This window comes from Gopherus evgoodei, chromosome 3 (genome assembly GCF_007399415.2).
Source record: "Gopherus evgoodei ecotype Sinaloan lineage chromosome 3, rGopEvg1_v1.p, whole genome shotgun sequence".
Lineage (NCBI taxonomy): Eukaryota > Metazoa > Chordata > Testudines > Testudinidae > Gopherus > Gopherus evgoodei.
In genome coordinates this window covers 210,424,292-210,445,098 of record NC_044324.1, presented here as the reverse complement: position 1 = coordinate 210,445,098, position 20,807 = coordinate 210,424,292, and the positions used below count along the sequence as shown (strand labels likewise).

The 20,807-nt window shown below is 38.6% G+C and overlaps 1 protein-coding gene across 9 annotated transcripts in view; it reads right to left on the bottom strand.

Annotated features, from left to right (window-relative positions):
• The window catches only part of KIF16B (kinesin family member 16B), a 202,650-nt gene that overhangs the window by 142,212 nt on the left and 39,631 nt on the right, over nucleotides 1–20,807 (bottom strand). For all 9 annotated transcript variants that reach the window (XM_030557951.1, XM_030557952.1, XM_030557953.1 and 6 more), the window contains 2 exons: nucleotides 18,109–18,174; nucleotides 12,855–12,914 (listed from right to left, as the gene is read on the bottom strand). In XM_030557951.1, the coding sequence (XP_030413811.1) occupies nucleotides 12,855–12,914; nucleotides 18,109–18,174 (126 nt within the window). The remainder of the gene's footprint in view (nucleotides 1–12,854; nucleotides 12,915–18,108; nucleotides 18,175–20,807) is intronic.

The window sequence follows — 20,807 nt, the reverse complement described above, 5'->3', positions numbered from 1 at the left end:
AATGAGAGGCCAAAGATATCTATTGAACCCCTACCTATGCAATAACGTAAAAGAAATATTGTTACTTCTTTTGCCACACTTAACACAATGTTTGATGACTTTTTAAGATTGTGCAACATGGACTTTTGCTCTCCCTAATACCATCTGTTTTTACCCAAAGAAAACAAAAGATACCCCTGAAGAAGCATTCAAGAACTCCGTATAGGAAGCAAAAAGCTCAATTGCAACCTAGTTTGCAGGCATGGGCAAATTCAATAGAAAAATATCTAATCATAGACCAGGCTTTAGGCAGTAGTGATTGTCCCAGTGCAGAAGAAATTGAGGAGAAAAATGTAAATGAAGGAAGTCCTATGACTAAGGAATTAGCAGATTTATCTGAAGATAAGGAATGGAAATCTGAGTAAAGTGTTGGAGAATCATCCAGTTTTCCTGGCGGCATAAAGATGACTGATGATGAAAAATGTGGCTCACATGAAAAGGAGAGTAATGACAAAGAAAAATCTATTTTACATGAAAAGGAGAGAAACGATAAAGAAGAATCCATTTTGCATGATGACAGAAATACCAGTAAGAAAAACAGCACACCACAGATCGATATATCAGACCCTGCTTTATGGCCAGCAATCCTAAACACTCCCGATATCATACAATTTTGAATGGGCTGGGCAAAAATGAGAATATGACATTTCCAGTAAAAGCGCAAAAGCAACACTTCTCAAAGTCACACTGCGAAAGAGTGCTCAAGAATGGTGAGTTGGCAAGTTTACTCGAAATCAACTGACAAAGTTTTCTGTTTTTGTTGTAAAATATTTGACAAGAATGACAAACCTGTATTATCTGGGTACAATTACTGACATAACTTAGTTGATGCTCTGAAGCAACATGAAAGTCACCCAGCCATTTTACGGCTGACTCCAAATAGATGGAGGTCGAGTCCAGGCTCAAAATGAATAAACGTACAGATGCAGAAAACCAGCACATTATTAATGTAGAAACCCAGCACTAGACGAACATACTCGAGCATCTGATCTCAATTACCCTCTTCCTTGCAAAGAATAATTTGGCTTTCCGGGGCTCATTGGATAAGTTGTTCAGTGAACATAGTGGTAATTACTTTGGTTTGGTAGAGCTCCTTGGGAAATAGGTTCTCATGCATGATATCATCCTATGTCAAGTAGTTTGTAAAGAAGCTATGGACCATTACTGCAGCAAAACTATTCAAAATGAATTAACTGACCTTATAGCAAGGAAGGTGCTTGATAACATATTGATACAGCTTGGCAAAGCGAAGTACTACACTGTAATAATAGACTGCACTCCCGACATTAATCACAGCAAAAAAGATGTCATTTGCAGTAAGATTTGTTGACAATGAGGATGGTTGTATCCAAGTAACGGAACACTTTATCTGTTTCTGCTCTGTGGATGGCTCTACTGGAAAAGACCTAACAGAACTGTTTATTTTATTCTCATTCAAAACATTAATAAAGCTTCTGGACTGCCACTTCAAGGCTACAACAATGGCCCAAACATGAAGAGAAGGAGCAGTGACATCCACACAAGGATCCTTGTGCTGAATTCAAGAGCTTCCTTTGTGCCTTGTGGCTGCCATTCCCTCAACCTGGTTGTGTCAGATGCAGCATCATCATCTTTAGATTCAGTATCTCTCGTCAGAGTACTGCAAAGAATACACGTCCTGTTTTCAGCATCAATTATCAGGTGGAAGAGCCTCATAGACAATGTTACAAATCTAACTGTGAAGCCGCTAAGTGACACTCGCTGTGAGAGCTGCATTGACAGCATAAGGCCAGTGAGGTACCAAGTGACTGAGGTTTATGACTCTCTGGTATAATTGGCACAGTCAAGTAAAGCTGAGGCCGGAATCTGACACGAGGCGCAAAGCCTGGCAAACCAAATCATTGACTTCAGATTTCTAGTCTCAACTGTGGTTTGGCACGATATTCTGTTCCAAGTAAACATTGTAAGCAAGGCACTACAAACTCAGTCAACGGACATCGCAAGCGCTACTACTTTGATGAGAAGCTGCCTTGATTTCGTTGTGACCTACAGAGACAATGGACTGAAGATGGCACCACTGCTGCCAAAGAAATGGCAAAAACTTAGGAGGTGAGCCTGTCTTCAAGGAAACTCGGATTCAGAAGAGGAAGAAACAGTTTAGTTACGACGACAGAGATGAGGTGATGGAAAGTTCAGAAATAAAATTCAACAGGGAGTTTCTTTGCTCGCTCGTTGACACTGCTCAAGTGTCCATCAAAGAAAGGTTTGGACAAATGAAGCACTACAAAAAGACCCAGGGGAATTTTCTGTGACCTCAGTAAGCTGCCAGTGGGTAGGAAAACACTCTTGAACACTTGCACGGATCTTCACTGGATGCTGACACATGGGGAGTGTTCAGACACCAATGATAAAGACCTCATCCATCATATTTTGCCACACAGGAAGCACTCTGCATTCCAAGTTCTCCAATTCATTCATGATGTAAAGCTGAAGGGCACTTTTCTTAATGTGTGGATAGTTTTAAGGATTCTGCTCACGCTGCTGGTCACAGTCGTGAATGGTGAGCACAGCATTTCAAAGCACAGGCTCATCAAAACATACCTTTGATCAATGATGGCCAATGAGAGACTGACATCACCTATTATTTTATCACTTGAAATGCCATTGGCCAGTCTTTGGATCTCTCTGACACTGTGCTTCAATGTCATTCTGAGGCTGGCACCTACTGCAACACTATTTAATAGTTGTCTACCCAATATTGGTGCACAGTTCAATTTCTTCATGTTAGTACATTTCAGTAATTCTTAAAATTAAAAAGTTTCTATAAGCTTAGTGGAAACAAATTCTGTTATTGGCTTATAAGTGGCATGAATATATAGAGATTTACAGATCCTAGCATGTAAATTTATAATCTCATATGACACGGATAAATCATGCATGCAAATCGTGCATCAAAGTCATAAAATGGTCTACAAATGCAATAAAAAACAAAGTATTCAAAAGTTTAACAAATGGGGGAGGGGGACACTGAAGATCATCCTCTCCTGGGGTGCCATTTGATCTAGGGCCAGCCCTGTACTCTATCATTATGTCCATTGTTCATTCAGCTCCTAAATATTTATAACTTCGCACCTGGATCCTGCAAACACTTAAACATATACTTAACTTCAATGGGACTTCTCAAAGTTATGCCCCTGTCAGGGGTTGTAGGATCGGGGCTTTTCATAATAAGTGTTGTAAATATTCTGTGAATACTGCTTAACTGACTAGTAACATGAATGAGAAATGACATTAATAATCAAAATTAAGGCCTTATTTTATGATTATATGTAGGTTTAAAGAAGATGTATGTATTAGTGGACTCTGACTATTAAGCCCATTGTGCATTAGGGTCCTAGCACGTTAACAGTTCATGGAAGTTGTGCTAAAAATTGTTTTGTTTGCTGAAGACACCCACTGTGCACATGTCACAATTATTATAATTCAAACACGAAATAAGCACTGCAATCATGAGTTGCCATCAACAGCTGGCAATGGGAGATATATTGCTAGCTTTATGGCTTGTGGTTTCAAGAGCCTAATTAGTTTGAACAACTTGTCTATTAGAAGTCTTAAGTAGACCACTGATTACTGGTCTAAATGGAGGCAAAGGTTCTTTGTAAGCACACAGGATATTTGTTGAAGGGGTGCATTTTAACTGAAGAGTTGCTAAAAGATTTAAGGGAGAAGAGGGAACAGATTTAAGTCTGTGCTTTATTCCTGCTTCATGTTTCTATTGTTATCACAATTATTGCTATTAATATCATGCAGTTAAGATCAGTGTAAGGTAGTCATGCCAGGGTTTATTATGGAAATATTAGCAAATAAGCAGGAGGGGAAAGGAAGTGATTCTGAAACTTAATAGCCTGCCAACAATAGTCAGTGTTCTACAAAGAAAACCAAAAGTAGTTTTGGCCTCTTGATCATTCACTACCCTGATTGGTTGGGGCTGAGAGAGTTATCAAGAGGCAGATCTCCAATGCTTAGATTCCATATCCTAAGGAGTATGGGGAAACTTCTGCATGAGTCTGCAAATGCCAACCAGCCTGATTTAGGAATGGATTTAATTGTTTCTAAAGTGAGCTTTATCCACTCTTTAGTGGACAAGAAAGTTGCTGCAAGAACTCTGGAGGATGAGAGTGAAGCGTAAATATTTATAAAGACTAATAGATGTTTGGACCATGGACAAGATAAAAATAGAACACTTCTCCCACCCAGACCTGAAAAAAGAATGAGGATTTTAATGGAAAATAGAGGATTTTAGGCTAGAATACAATCAAAGGGCACAAGGGGCACAAAAGAGAACTGTATAGACATAGGTGCTCAATATCTTCCTTGCACAACATGTGGTAAAAGACTAAGGCAGAATTAGGGTGACCAGACAGCAAGTGTGAAAAATTGGGATGGGGGCAGGGGCTAATAGGAGCCTATATAAGAAAAAGACCCCAAAATCGGGACTGTCCCTATAAAATGGGGACATCTGGTCACCCTAGGCAGAATTAGTATTATTGATGAAAATATGGCTATGTCCCTAAACAACAGTGCAAACTCAGGAAATAAGGCTACTAAATTGACAGATAATTACATGAGAAGTCAGGACATAGGACCATGTCTTTTAATGAACTCTGTGCAGACAGACCTCTGTGCCCCACCTAAAGCTGTCCTTCCACCTAAAGCTCATTGCAAGGTTGGGGCCAAAAGATAGGACAATGATATAAAAGGGGTCTGTCTCCATCTAGTCTCTCTTGTTTTATATTTATATTGCAAGATCTTTGTGGCAGGGACTGTGTTTTGTTATTTGTACAGCACTAGCACAATGGGGACCTGACCCATGACTAAGGCTCCTAGCCACTAAATGAGGGAGGTTTTTTAAGCTACAAATACAGCAAAAGGATGCAAGAATCATGTGAAATACGGGGGAAGAAAGCTGAGAGTCTAAAACTGATTTGTACTGCCAACACTAATGAAGAAAAGAGGAAATCTGAAGCAAAGTTGCAAATGTGAAAAAAAAAAACACTTTCTTCTTCATCTATTTAAAGACATTTTATCTTAAACTGATTTGTGGGACTTCTAAAAGTTAGTGGAAGAAATTTGAAACAAGTGAACAAAAGTAAGATTCCAGAAAGGGAAATGATGTCTAGAAGAATATGAGAAAATATTTAGTAGAACTCAGCAGCCAAATCAAAAGACTTTTGTACCAATTAAAGTCTACAAAGAGAGGCAAAGATTGACAGTTGAATGGGTTACACTAATAGCTTAGAAGATGTCTAAAGAAATTATGGAACTCAGAATTGATCTTTTAATAAAAGTACAGAGGAGAGGAAACAATCCTAATTTTTCAGAACAAGAACAGGCAAGAGTCAAACGCTTTAAGTCTGACACTGATGTATGCAAAATTCTTAAGGTAGTAAGAGATGTTGACACAGGACACCTAAAGATATGACAGCCAATATTAAGGAGCATTGTTTCATAATTTGCAAGTCTTCTCTTGACAATGCTGATGACATTTGTGGAGATGATAGAAAGCAGATAGGGTTTAAGCAATCAACATAATCTACTTGGATTTCAATGCCACATTTTACACAATACCAACAATATATACATACGGTTATTAAATATGGTATGAAAAGCATTCTCCTGGAATTAGATAAAGTGACCAAGGCCAGATTCTTATAACCAGATTGCAAAGTCAGATTGTAATACTGGGAGCTGTTTTCAAGTACAAGGATGCCAGTGAATGGAAAAGCCACAAGGTTCAGCATCAAAACTAATGCTTTTCATTCTAGAAAGAATTTAATGATGCCAAGAAGCCACCATGCTAGAAAAGGCAAACAGATGTTCCTAGGGAGATAGGAAAAATATCTAAAAGCCAATTTGTGGCAGTTCCTCCTAATCTTTCCATCACAGATAATGAACAGGGAGCTTGGCTCTACAAATCACCTGACAACCCAAGATCCATATGAATCTTGAGACATCTGCAGAAGCCCAGCATAGCTGTGATGGCAATCCCTCCACATGGTAGCATGAAACTGTTCTTAAATCCTCCCTCACCCCAATAGGGTTTTCACATGTGTCACCAATGCTAGAGGCCATTGCTATGTAGGATACTGTCAGATACCCAGCAGGTATAAATCCGTGTAGCAACTATAATACACCCCACAATACACAAATCACAGCTTTTCTTGATTATAAGGGCCTCAACCCTTGTAATCTACCAGCAAAGAGGCTTCCCCAGAATCAAGGGAAGAATAATTCTCCAGACTAGCTGCTCCCAACTCTTTATATCCCCCATCCCAAGAAACATCTGATCTGGCACCTGTCCACATGAGGTAGCCAGGATGACTGGGCCCAACATGCTGAAGTTTGGTTACAATACCAAACTAGGTGAGACCAGAATCAAATCCAAAGAGTTCTATAAAGGCTAGCAGCACTAGCAGACAAAATAGTTCATGATGTTCAATTTGAATAAGCACACTGTCTCAGTGCAGTCTGGGAAATCATCAGTGATATATATTAAACATATGAATCCTACAAAAAAAACAGAGCAGAACGTGAAAGAAACAGTGAGTGTGTTATATAGCTGCATGCAATATGCAGGCAGAACACTGTGATGCTCAAGTTTAAGTTACACAAACAGCATTACAACTGTTACAACTGCTATGGTGCTGCAAAAAACATTTTCAATTTCTTATTTTCACATGCTAACAACTTTCTGAAGCATTCACCATTTAGACTGAAATTTTCCATACTTGGTCTCTGTTTTAGAATGTTTGAATAAAATCCCATCAATCATTGTGGAGTTAAACATTAATGATTTACTGTGAAGATAATACAAAACCATCCAAACTTGGACATTTCAAATTGGATGTGCGAATAGACCTTAAGAAGCTGTACACTGCTAAAAGCTGAAAAAAAATCCATTTTAAAAAGTTAAATATTGGAAAATGTGGGACTGAAAATAATAATAAGCAGAAAGCATTAGGATATTAGATGTACACCTGCATGCAGTGGACACCTGTTAGCAGTAATTAACAACAGGTATCTGGTTACAGAAATTTACAATCTCAGCAGCTTTGGAACAATGGGTGGTGGAGCATACATATGGTTATTAAATATGGTATGAAAAGCATTCTAGTAAGGGCAAAAAGCAATTTAGTTCTACACACCAGTTAGCTTCAGCCACTACAGGGCAGGGAGCAAGCAGTACCAGAACCCCTGTAGAGCTAGCTTGGGTGGGAGGAAGAGGATTAAGCACTTTCATACATCCGAAAACTGGATTAAAAAGGGAGGGAACCAGGAAACACTCAGGCACCATCCCCCATCAGGTATCAATGGAAGCATCAGAAAAACTTGCCTCCTAACCTGCGATAATCAGCCAATTAACATTGTTTAAGAAAGAATGGACAATTAATCCCCATTACTTGAGGAAGCAAGGAGAGGAGGAAGGTAACTGGAAGAAGGTAGCAGGTAGCACAATGGACTTACGTTACCACTGCCCAGGTCCTTTTCTCCCCTGCTCTCCCCAGAGGCAGGGCTTCCCAAAAACCTGTGTCCCCTGACAGGATATCCTCCCTTGAAGCACCATGGAGAGGGAGCAAAGCCTTGGGTTGAATCTGCCTAGTTCCTTTAGGCTGTGTCTACATCAGGATTTTTCTAAACTCTACCATCACTGTTCTACAATATTGCCAACCCCATCTCCAGTAATCTTGAGTCATGCCTCTAAACGCCATGAGATTATTTTTAAAATCTTATGATTTTAAGTCAATGAATTTTAGATTCATTTTTGAAGCTTTTCTCCCCGAACACAATAGCTGGGAACTTACTTTATAAAAACCCCAAACACTGAGATTTCCATTTCATCATCCCACTTCATGGTGAATTGGATTAAAGAAAATCATCACATATCATAAGACGTGACAAAGTTGGGAGACTTGGGGACCAAGCTCTACCACCAGTCCATTCTCCTAATGCTTGAAGCAGTGGGAGAATTTCAAAAAGTCCACAGTGTAAACAAGGTTTCTCAACACTAGATTCAACTCACCACCATTCAAGCCTCTCAGAAGCAAGACAACTGCTGGGACACTGGGTTCTAAAACGGACCCCGACTTTGGCCATGTCTATATTTACACCTAGATCAGAACTGCAGCAATAGATGCAATGGTGTCAATTTGCGGGTCTTCACCAGACTCGCTAACGTCGATGGCAGAGTGCTCTCCCATTGATTTCTGTACTCCAGCTCCCTGAGAATCATAAGGTAAGTAGGCAGGAGAGCATCTCCCATCGACAAAGTGTGGTGTAGACACCACTGTACGTCAACCTACATTGCTTTCAAGTTCAGTTATGTAACTTACGTAACTGAAGTAGCGTAACTTGAGTTGATTTACAGCTGTAGTGTAGACTAGCACCTCCCTGCAGCCCGCTGCTTTCTGCAGGTCCTGTTGGCCAGAAACGGCAAACCGCAGCCACTGGGAGCTGTGGGTATCCGTAACTGCGGATGGTCAATGTAAACAAAATGTCTCGCAGCCTGCCAACAGAGAACCCTGATGGGCCATGTGCCTAAGATTGCCAACTCCTGTTCTAAAGCAACATTTTAAAGTTGGCAGGGAACTCAAGCTCTCAAAAAAGTCAAGAAAAGTAAAGTTTCCGCTGCAACTCTAACTTTGCCTTTTTCACAGCTGTGACATTTTCAATCCTATTTTTCTTGTAAAATGTAAATTGATATATGACGGGAATAACATAGGCTATAAAATATATAGGACATAATATAGCCTAGTTCAAGCTGTGGGGAAAACTCTGGTTTTTGGATGTTCCTAACTTCTGAAAGTTTAAGTTCTCAACACTGATGATTTATTGCCATTTTGTTTCCCTTTCCACACTTAATATTTTATAAGCAGAGGTAAAAAGAACCAAAAAAAATTATTCCAACATTTGATAATGGATTTGGGAGACATTTTTAATATTATGTCTTTTTTTATACATTACAGGAGGCAGTTCTCAAACATTTTAATATTTTATTTCTTCAAGAGTTTACAAAATTACAGTAAAAGTCCTACTCAATTCTGAGCTCTCCATTAATCTCTTAAAAATACACTAACAAACAGACATGCTCATTACCCCAGACTAAATCAAATAACCCAGCAACAATATAAGCATAATACGTTAACTGACTTTCTCAGAGTCTCCACATAAGAGTCAAGCCTCACCCCCACCCAGCAAGGGAGAAAAAGTGAGCCTTACACCCTGAAGATGAAAGAACATCTCCAAACCTGGAGAAGAAAAAAGTTCCAAAGGCTTTAATGGCGAATGCCCTGCTGACTGAAACTTTAGCAATACATCACAGAGAGTATCTTATAGCTTGTCTACATAAACAGTTAATCCACTGCAAGCTGGAGTATGAATCTACTCTGAACTAGCCTGCTGCACGTTAACTGTTCATGTGGCCACTGTTATGTTCCTTAGCTTGCTTTGATCTACCTCATTTTGAAATGGGTCTAGATCAAAGCACACTAAGGAATGGTTAGCATAACACACACTAGTGGGGCTTTGATTCATGTCCCAGTTTGTTGTGGGCTAACTGTTCGTGTAGACAAGTCCTTCGACATAGTGTCCCACAACATTTAGTGCTTTATAGATCATCATAACAGGATAGCTGGCCCCTTAAACGAAATTAGGCTCAGCCCTTCTGTTCCAGTCCAGGTGTGCCTAGTCTGGTGTAACAGGGAAGGTGGAGCTGCCTCTGGGAGTTACAAATAAAAGTCCAGAATCCTGAGAGAAAAGGAGCTTAGAAGGAGAGTTTAGAATCCAGAATTAAGAGAAGAAAAACAGTCCAGTCATGAGAGCAAAGAGATCTCAGAAGAAGAGCAGATATGGGCTGGGAGCTTCAGGGAGGGTATGCTCCTGAACGAGGGAGTGGTGAGAGTCTGGTTAAGCAGTGGCGCCAGATCAGGCTGACGAAAGCAGAAAGCAGCCAGGAGGTCACCCACAAATTTCCCCAGGCCAGAGAGTCTTGGTCAGACAACTAAGAGCAGGAGAGGGAAAGGTCTGCTGGCTCTCTGGGCCAGAGAGGTGAAGCCAGAGGGCGGAGGGGGCTGAAAACTGAGGAATGGTAGAGGGGTGAGCCTGCTGATGTCTTTAGGCAAAAGCTAGAACCCTACCTGAGAAGAACACAGGGCAGAGAAATACACCTGGTAAAGGGGCGCAGCTGGGGCACTGTGGGAGATGCCAAAGCCATACTTAATGCTGGATTGTTGTGTGATAGGTTGATTCTGCTGTCTTATACATTTGCAAGCCCTCCGATTATGTTTCATTGGCAAAGTTGATCAAGTCTGAATTTACATCAAAAAGGACAGCTAATAAAGACAATAAGCAGCTGCAAAGAATATAAAGGAGCGGTGAATTCTCTGCACCCTCAAAAAGAACCTTTGGGAACTGGAAGTCCAGAAGAGTCTACTTCTATAGAGCAGGAAACATTTCTGCTTGACAACCGACAAATGCTTCACTGTTGTGACAAAAATCAACTCCAAAGATTACCTGAAATGCTCAGTAAACCACAGCTTGAGAATCACTGTACTACAGAAAATACAGAAAAGCTCTGGAGGAATACCTGAAAATTCAGCTCTGGCATAATGGGGAAGGCCTGAGAAGAAATAGGGTTCTGTAACAGGCACCAAATATGGTAAGATTTGGGCCCATTCTAATCTCTTTTGGTAGTTAATTCTGTACTTAGGACCTTTTACTATCAACATTCCATTCAATAGCTCTTTAATCTGCAGTTGTAAATATGGGTGGATTGTTGGTGGGAAAACTCTCTCCAATATTCTCAGGTCCCAGCCTACTCAGGGCTTTGTAGATTAGGATCAGAACTTTGAACTGGATCTGCGATTTGGTGGGGAGCCACTGAAGGTTCTAAAGCCCATATGTGAGGTGTTCTAATTTGTTCTTTTATTTTGACCCATAGTTTTTAAAAATAAATTTCAAATTCATTTTTCCCCAATACACATGAATATCTCAAATACATTTTTCTATAATATTAATATTAATTTATTAAAGTGGTGTAAAACACAGCAGACAAACCAGCAAATCTTTTTATAGATTTCCATTTTTCCACGGACAGGAGTATTTTAATGATTGCCTCTAGTCAAATTAGAGAGACAAGGTGGGTGAGGTAATGTCTTGTATGGAACCAACCTCTGCTGGCGAGAGGGACAAACTTTCGAGCTTACACAGAGCTCTCTATAGGATACCATGGAGAAACCTAACAGTGGAAAAATTGGAACAAAAATCTGAGGAATTTGCAAATATGAAGTTCCAGTTCAATTTCTAGACAGACATTAAAAAGAATTAGTCCATTGTCATACCACCTGCCAGGCAGTTTCCTATTCTGTGCCCCACTCCAAATTACCTGTGTTTTATTCTAAAGCATGGATACAGTAAGTTATTTGTAAATCAGATAATGAGTAAAAGGTCCAGGAGTGAATTATGAAATACTGAAGTAAAGGAATTAAAAAAAGTGATGCATAGCAATATCAATAAGAACAAAAGTCTCAAATCAGGGTCATAAGATAGAATTCTGGGATCTCCTCTTCAATTGTTTGCTTGTGTTATTTTCAGAACTCATCACCAACTGCGCATTCAGCATATGTATGTAGGTAAGACTAAATAAGTATTAGATTGAAATGTTAAGATTTAACGTAATCAATCAACTAAAAGTGTTCGACAAGAAATGCTATGTTGTATTGTGTGGGAGATCAAGTGGAGAAAGAGATTCTTACCCTTTGGACTGGTAACACCAGAAAGTTAGTCTGTTAAAAATAGCAACTCAAAGTGTTACTCATCAATAGTCAATTAGCACTAGAAAATCTATGTAGGCAGAATGAGGCAAGAGATTTAGATTAAGGCTTGGCAACTGATTCTAAACAGAATTTGTAACAAAAGTTTACACAGAGAACAACTATTCTGAGTGGTGTTTTCAAAAGCACCTAAGTGACTCAGAAGCACAAGTCCCCTTGGAAGTCTCTTCCAATTTTATAAGATATTTTAGAATAAGAGTGAGGGGAACAGATGTGCCTTTTCTTAGAGGGCATGCTGTTAAATAATTGTACCACTTTCTCCCTAATGTTTTCATCCAAATCTAGATGGCCAGTCTTTACACTAGCTGGCAGCAGCAGACATAAGGGGGAGAATAAAAAAACTGAACAAAGATTTATTGGATAGTCAAAGATTGGATATAATGGTAGCATAGATTGGAAGGGAAACTTCCAACAATTGCTGCTGAACACTACCACTGAAATAAAGCTAAAAAGCAAATCTGGAACCTAAACTTAGCCATTCAGAAATTCCAAAACCTGTCTCAGTATCCACTAACATAATACATATAGTAATGATGCCACCAACTGCCATGGGAGGTCACCACACAAAGGACAGGGAAAAGCAGAAGGTGGTTTCTTTTCAGATTTGTTTTCACAGAGAGCTCAGGAAAAGCAAATTAAATGTTTCAAATATTCAAACCAGATCTCCCTTTTGGCAGAGTCCAAGATGGAAATGATCCAGCATCGGTAAGAAAATAGAACAGGTTGTGCTGTAGATCTATTATAAAAATTCATGAGCTTTTACTCAAAAAGCTATTTTCGAAATAGTCAAATCAGAGTGAGGTTCACACACAATTTTTTTGGTAACAAAACATTTAAAAATATAATAGAATGGTTAACTCAGGAATCCTATTTTAAAGAAAAAGCTTCATTTCTGCAAGTTTACTTAAAATGTCAAATAAGAAAATGGTGCATTTAACTGATCCTTACTTTTAGAATATTTTGGGTTTCATTCCACTTGTTTGTCCACTCTTTGGTCAGCTCTTGTACCTGTGAAATGAAAGAAAAAGATAAAATCCTATATTAAACTAGTCTTGTTTGAAATGCCAAACTTACTCTCACATCAGACTTGGCATAAAATTTCAGAGAACAACTTAAAATGCCAAATATTTGCCAAGTTTCTTGCTCCCTGCAACTGATTCTACTTCCAATATTGGGATAATAATTAAATGCCATCAAAATCTGTTACAGTGACCACTTAAATTTTCCCCACCAAAATAAAGCCTGTGCCACTTATGTATTTGTTTGTAATAATTATTTGCCCAATATACAGCAAGATGACAAAAATGATGGGCTATCATACCTCTGATTTATATCTTTTTAGAAAGGAACAGGTATTTAAGATTATGAAGGACGTAGTGAAAACTCCTAATTGTAATGTTTCATAAGAATAAGGATGAAAAGGGATGTTCACTTAAAACAATGGCAGGTAATTTCAGAACAAATAAAAGGATTTATTACATGCAGTGCTTAGTCAAACCTGTAAAATCTACAACCACAGAATGATTTAAATGTTATAGCCAAATTTTACAATGAACTGGAATAATTTTAGGATCAACTGTCACTGTGATTACGCATGGTAAGGTAAGAGTACTCACGATTCAGGCCATATGTTGTCCAAAAAGGTTTACAAAGGCTAATAATTACAAAAATGTTTTTGTGGTACAGTAAAAGCTTTCTTATCCAGCATGTTGGAGGAATGGGGCGTGCGGAAAAATTCTGGTTAACTAAGAGGGAGGAAGTTTGGGTGCAGGAGGGGGCTCAGGGCCGGGGGTTGGGGCATGGGAGGGGGTGCGGGCTCTAGGAGGGAGTTTGGGTGCAGGAGGGAGCTCAGGGCCGAGGGTTGGGGCACGGGAGGGGGTGTGGGCTCTAGGAGGGAGTTTGGGTGCAGGAGGGGGCTCAGGGCCGGGGTTGGGGCACGGGAGGGGGTGCGGGCTCTAGGAGGGAGTTTGGGTGCAGGAGGGGGCTCGGGGCAGGCCCCGCACCAACCGGACTATAAACGGGATTTTCAATGAAGATCAGAAATGCCAGTTTATAGAGCTTGCTGGTTGGTAAAGTGCAAAATAGCACAGCTTTTACTGTATTTTTATCTTTCCACTCATCCAATGCATGGCATTTACATTGATTTTTTTTAAGACTATGTAAAATCAAGGAACAAAAACTACAGAGCATAAATCTTTTTATTTAAAAAGTGTTTATATATTTCAATTAAAAAAATCAAATTCTTAATAAGAGTATCCTGGAATGCCCTATTTTAAATACAGGTCAGGACTTCAAGTCTTTAGATTATGCTCAACAATTCTTAGATGTGTGTAACTCCGCATATCTGTACAATGGCACACCTGTCATATGCTATCTTATTCCCCACAATATAAATTAAATTTCAGAACTGAAATCCCTGATGAAGGCTATATTTCTTTGATTTATATACATAAAAAAGCACTTATCCCAGGCTCTCTAAATAGCTTACATAATGCATACAAGGGCATAGTTAGTATAAACTGTTCACAGTCCTCTGACACTGCCTTTTATTCCCAAGCAACATTTGATAATTACTTCTCTTGATTTTTTATCTTGGAATTAAGTTTATACATCTTTTACTACCTGAATCTACTTTCAAGTGGTGAAATGCTTAAACTCAAAACTAACTGCTTCTGTCTCCTTTAAGATTTATTGATAAATTGATTATTTATTTAGAGGGACAAATAGCAATGCTTCCTTTCACAGCTCTGCCAAAAAATGACCTCAATCTTGACTTGCAACCATATCTTTCAGTTTCACAGTTGGCTTTATTTGTGGGCAGACTATAAATTAAGATGCACTGTGTGGTAGTTACATAATATGGTCAATTGCCTACAAGGGAATAAGTTGAAATCATAAATCAAATAAGTAGCTCATTTTCACTTGTAGCCTAGGATTTAAACTAAGAGGAAAAGATAATACTTCTCTCCACTGTGCCACCTAGGTCCAGAATGCTGACAATCACAATATTAGTCTTGTCAATTATTTTCTTTTGTTTTTTAAAGAAAAAAATATTAAAGAATCCTGATGCTCATCACCTCTATCTTCACCATTGCTGGAGAATTGTTAATGCACATGAGTTGTTTACAATAGTTCTTGCAACACAGAAATCAATTCATTCAAGAGAACTACTGTGCACTAGTCAGTTAATTTAAATATGGTAATAAAGTCTTAAGAGCTGCAGAATCAAATTCACTATTCAGTTATAGAACAGCTTTACCCTTTGTAATATGTTCTAAGAATGTGCAGTAATTCAGTAATTATGCTTGTGGTAATTATCTTAAGTAGCAATCATATAACGTATTAATGAGGTTAACAGTGGACAATAAAACATACTCGATAAACATCCCACACAGTGAGGACAACACTTCTGAATAGGACAAGCAATGAATACTATCAGAGCATGAAAAATATATTCCAATTAATACCATACATTCAGCAGTTTCTACCACCCATTTAAACATTCATAAGAACAATACTAAGGCAACACTAAGTATATTTATTCAACTGTGATTCAAGTTTACAAATTAATATTAATCAGTATTTTCCTCAAAATATTTTTTAAAAAAAAGCACGGTTGTAATTTAATGTTCAAACTACTATTATTCACGTTCTGCTACAAGTACAGAACGCTAGTTTTTTAGGGTAGGGTAACTATCATAAATGCACTCCAGGCAGAAACATGCCTTACAAGAGACCTTATTCTCCTTGGTTTTACATCAGTGAATCTAGTATTTTGTCTATGCTGGTATCAAGTTTAGCTTAAACCATTGGAAGAGCTTGTATTAAAAATAAAATAAAATAAAATAAAAATAAATAAATAACAAGAGAAACCTAAATAATTTGTAGTTTCATGTTTTTTAAACAAATATGTAAGTGTAGTTTTTCACACATCAACTTGCCCTAAAAAATTAGTATTATGATCAAGAGTCATACATATAAATAATGTCAAGAGATAATGTATAGTATCAATTAGTTGAGTCAAAAATGTGTTTCCTAAAAGGGATATACTAACTCCAGAGATTTTCGTAGACTGACTAATTCTAATGAATCAAATCCTCAGTCAGCTTCATTCAATGGAATTATACCAATTTACACCAGCAGAGGAATTGGCCCAATGATTTCAGAAGACTATACCCATATTTGATCCTTAAAGTAGGGTTGCAACTTTCTATTTGCAGAAAACTGAACACCTTTGCCCCAACTCTTCTCTGAGGCCACGCCCTTATCCACCCTGCTCACTCCATCCTTGCTTCCTCTCCCCTACCCTCAGTTATTTGCTCGTTTTCACTAGGCTGGGACAGGGAGTTGGGGTGCAAGAGGGAGTGAGGACTCCAGCTGGGGCTGAGGGTGTGGCTGGACTTGAGTGGTTTGGGGTGCATGAGGGGGCCCTGAGCTGGGTCAAGGGGTTCAAAGTGTGGAATAAGATTCCAGGCTGGGGCGGGAGGTTAGGATGTGTGAGGGGAGTATGGGCCAGAAATGGAGGAGTTCAGCATGTGGGAGGGGGCTCCGGGTTGGGGTAGAAGGTTGGAGTGTGGTAGGGGGAGAGGGCTCAGAGGGCAGGAGGGGGCTCAGGGCTGGGGCAGGGGATTGGGGCACAGGAGCAGAGTCAGGGTGCGGGTGCTTACCTCAGGCAGCTCCCAGGAAGCTGCTGGCATCTCCCAACTGGCTCCTAGGCAGAGGAGCAGCCAGGCCGCTCCGCATGCTGGCCCTGCCTGCAGGCACTTCCCCTGCAGCTCGCATTGGCTGTGGTTCCTGGCCAATAAGAGCTGCAGAGCTGGGGTTCAGGGCAGGGCAGCATGCAGAGCCCCCACGGTCGCTCCTATAGTTAGGAGCCAGAGTGAAATGCTGGCAGCTTCCCAGGAGCCACGTAGAGCTAGGCAGGTACCCTGCTTGCCTCGCTGCAGATGGCCAACTGACCAAAGCCACGAGGGTCCCTTTTCAACCAGGTGTTCCCATCAAAAACCAGACACCTGGAAACCCTAACTTAAAGATTCTAAGTACTCCCCCCACTCCCATCTGATTAATGCTACCTCTTTTTGTACAGTCTGCTATTGTCTAAATATGATCAACATGAAGCAGATAGTAAAGAATTAAGAAGAGCATTAAAAATTCTCAGATATGGAAGATATAGGTCCATTACATCTAGATTCACAGGTTAAGTTATCACTACTGCACATGAAAATAGCTTATAAGTTATCTAAATCAGTGATTCTCAGAGCTGGTCCGCCGCTTGTTCCGGGAAAGCCCCTGGTAGTTTGTTTACCTGCCGAGTCCACAGGTTCGGCTGATCACAGCACCCACTGGCTGCAGTTTTATGCTCTAGGTCAATGAGGGCTGCAGGAAGCAGCGCAGACCAAGAGATGTGCTGGCCTCCCTTCCCGGAGCCCCCATTGGCCTGGAGTGGCAAACCGCAACCACTGGGAGCCACAATTGGCCGAACCTGCAGAAGCAGCAGGTACATAAACAGGCCCGGCCCCGCCAGGGGCTTTCCCTGAACAAGCGGCGGACCAACTTTGAGAACCACTGATCTAAATAACCATTTGCATATGGTTATACCAGATCTGAAGGCAGACCAACATTACTGCCTGAAAATTTGCCCCATATTCTTAGAACACAGCATGGCAAGTTTAGAAACTAGAAACATGAATTAGTCCAACACTATACTAGCATTTATTTAGCATTTTTCTGTCGGCATTGCAATCTTTTTCTGACTCTCCATATTATAATCTATTATTATCTTTCTCAAGAAGTTTTAAAACACACATTTTTAAGAGAAGAAGAGAAAAGGAGATCTGCCCAGAGAACAATATTTTCCATTATTCAAACATGAGTCAGTTAAATTGATTTCAAGAAAGCATGCAAGAGTATCTATAATGTATTTTCTTCTGTGTTGCACTCTATTTCACATAAACAGTGCAACAAGTAATACAATTACAAATTCTCATTTTTTATAAAAAGTTCAAAAAACATCTCAGGTTTTTACATCTAGATGAATTCAAGAAAATGCTGCTTTGTAAAATAAACAAATGGACAAACAAACCACAACATTAAAGTCGGTGTTGATAAGTGTGCATACCAAAAAGTTCCTGAAAATGAGCTGTTACTGCTCCAGCATCCAGATCACATTTATCTCTAAAATAAATCTTGAATTCTAACTTACTCTTGCTTCGTTCTGCTGAAGCTTCTCCTCCATACTTAAAGCTGTCGGAGAGTCCAAGAGTGCAATCTAAATTTTAAAACAACTCTCATTAGTATACAGTAAAATAAACAGTACAATGGATGGTGGATTAGAAGGTATGAAATATTATTTTGCAGGTATTTCAATAAATTTGTATAGTAAGTCATGTTCTAGCCTTTATCTGCAATGGATGACATTTTATCTTTACCTATATAAAAATATTCACATTAGTGGCAATCTTGTCGAAGTATAAATTTGAAGTACAAATCAGTAATTTATAATTTTACACACACACTTTTACTGATTTATCTACATTCATATTCTGCTGAAGACACACAATATTTTGACAAATTGGCTCTATAAACATCAATTTTTAAAAAATGCAGTAAATGACAATTTACTATGCATGAGTGTCTATTTAACTATTCTGCTATAAACAATTCTCTGTGTATGACATTTGTATTGTAAAAAACATATCTTGTTAATCTGACTGTGGAACCTGAAAATTACTAATACTTACAAAAATGTAAGCAGTTTTCTTTGTTATATAACATTGACTTGTGTTGGATTTGGGGTAAAGTATTGCAAATGCCACCATGGCTCATTGACAATTAAATATTCTGGGAATATAAAGACTGTCCATAGAAGAAATTATACAGGGATTTATATTCTGTTGTACACATTTACCACCACCTGCTGTTTTACCAAGCAGCACAAATTCAATTAATTTAGTCTTGCTCAGCATTGTATCCTTCACAGATATTTATAACATAAGAATTGAAATTCTCTGGAATTCTTCATAGCATAGCCATGTTTATTTTGTGATATCTACTCTTTTACATCTTGAAAAAATGTCACAATATTAGATCTTCAAAGCAGAGTTTGTAAACTCAAGCTGTATTTCAGAAATAAAAATTGTCAGCTTGCCAGCAAAATCACTCAACTTTTCCCCCAGACAAGCACAGGACAAAGCACAGAGTACAACAGAGTAATTTCACCCTCCTGGAGGGTTTTCGGTTTTACTATTTACAATACAGCAGAATCATACTAATACTTTCTTTAATAATCTGCAAACCTGATATTTTTCACAAAATATGCAGGGGGACCTCATCCCATTTCTCAGCCAATATTTAAGCAGGATACTGTGGACAATTAAGTTTTCATTTTGTTTTATTTTACAACAAGTCCCATACTACACTGACTAGCTTTGATATCTCATACCATAATTAAACTATATTATTTTTACTTTTTAAATTTATTTTTCTAACTACAATTTTTAATATAGTTTATTCGCGCCCTCCAATTATGTTTGTTCAATTACAAAATCTGGTAAACCACACATTGTTTGGAAGTTTCAATTAGCCAGGTTCTACTATAGACCTTTGAACCATATTCCTTAATTTCAAGAATTATCATCCTAACGTTAGCTTGTTTTTGTCATCCAGAGACAGATATTCAAGCTAATCGCATTTTACGGCGCCCAAGAGAGATAAAAAACTAAACAGAAAAACGATAAATAGAAACAAAAAATAGAGGGACTATACTCCTTAGTATTGGACAGAGAATTCTCTTGATGCCGACCAGCACTCTATACAATCATTCCATATGGAATGAAGCACAATTCGAAAGAAGCTGTGCTTCTTTATATATAGTCTCTTAATATGCATATTTTACACTCAAAACTTTGCACTGAAGAAGACAAGTACTCCTCATCTGAATAGGGGTCCTGGAATGAACACTCCTGTAAACCTTACCTATGGTGTCATCAATCCATATTTACATCTATAATATCCATCTATATTTACAGCATTATTAAACTTAGACTTAGCAGCAGGTGTCTTTGAGGGAATCAAACACCAGATCATTAGGAAAAATATACATTAAATTATTGCTGTTATTTAGAGTGACTATTATGTGGATAGAGCTGTAACACCTACCATCTTTAATTAGACTCCCATACTTTTAGTGTCCAAAATATCACTTCCGTAAAACATAACCAGCAACAGACTAATAGAAAGACTAATTAAACAACTATTTTTCAAATAAATTTTACATATCTTAGGTTCTGAACTTTCTGATTGGAAGACTGAGCAAAATGGACTGACTGTGTCATTTTATCTTTATTGACTAATCGGTTTATTTTAGTCGTAGTTTTCACTTTGTACTATATGGAGGGATCAACAATGTTTTTAGATGTTTCTAAGCACACTGTTTGCTCTCTGGAGTACTACATAGTCAAAGATAGTGTGGTTACAAGCTTTTCAATGACCCTATCTTTCTCCACAGTATAATATTTACAAGTCTCAACGTGAATTTAATCTTATTTACAAAGTATGTGTTCAGATATTTTAGGTATCTTGAATATTCTTGTGCTGGAAAAAAAATGTACAAGGATATCTTTTCAACTCATCCAGCTAGGCACGCTATTTCTTTACTGTTAATGAGGCGGTGCACCTAAATGCCCATATGCTGCAGTGAATACGTACCCACAACATATAATTATGTTTAATCATATCAAGGCGAGGTTAAAAATTTCACACAAAAGCAGGTATAACACTGGCCGATTGGAAGCCAATTCAAAGAAGAAAATTACATTCATTCGTGACATCACATTGCTTGTTTTTTCAGATCAATATAATGAAAAAAGATAATGATCTCATTAGGATCTAGAATTAGATCCT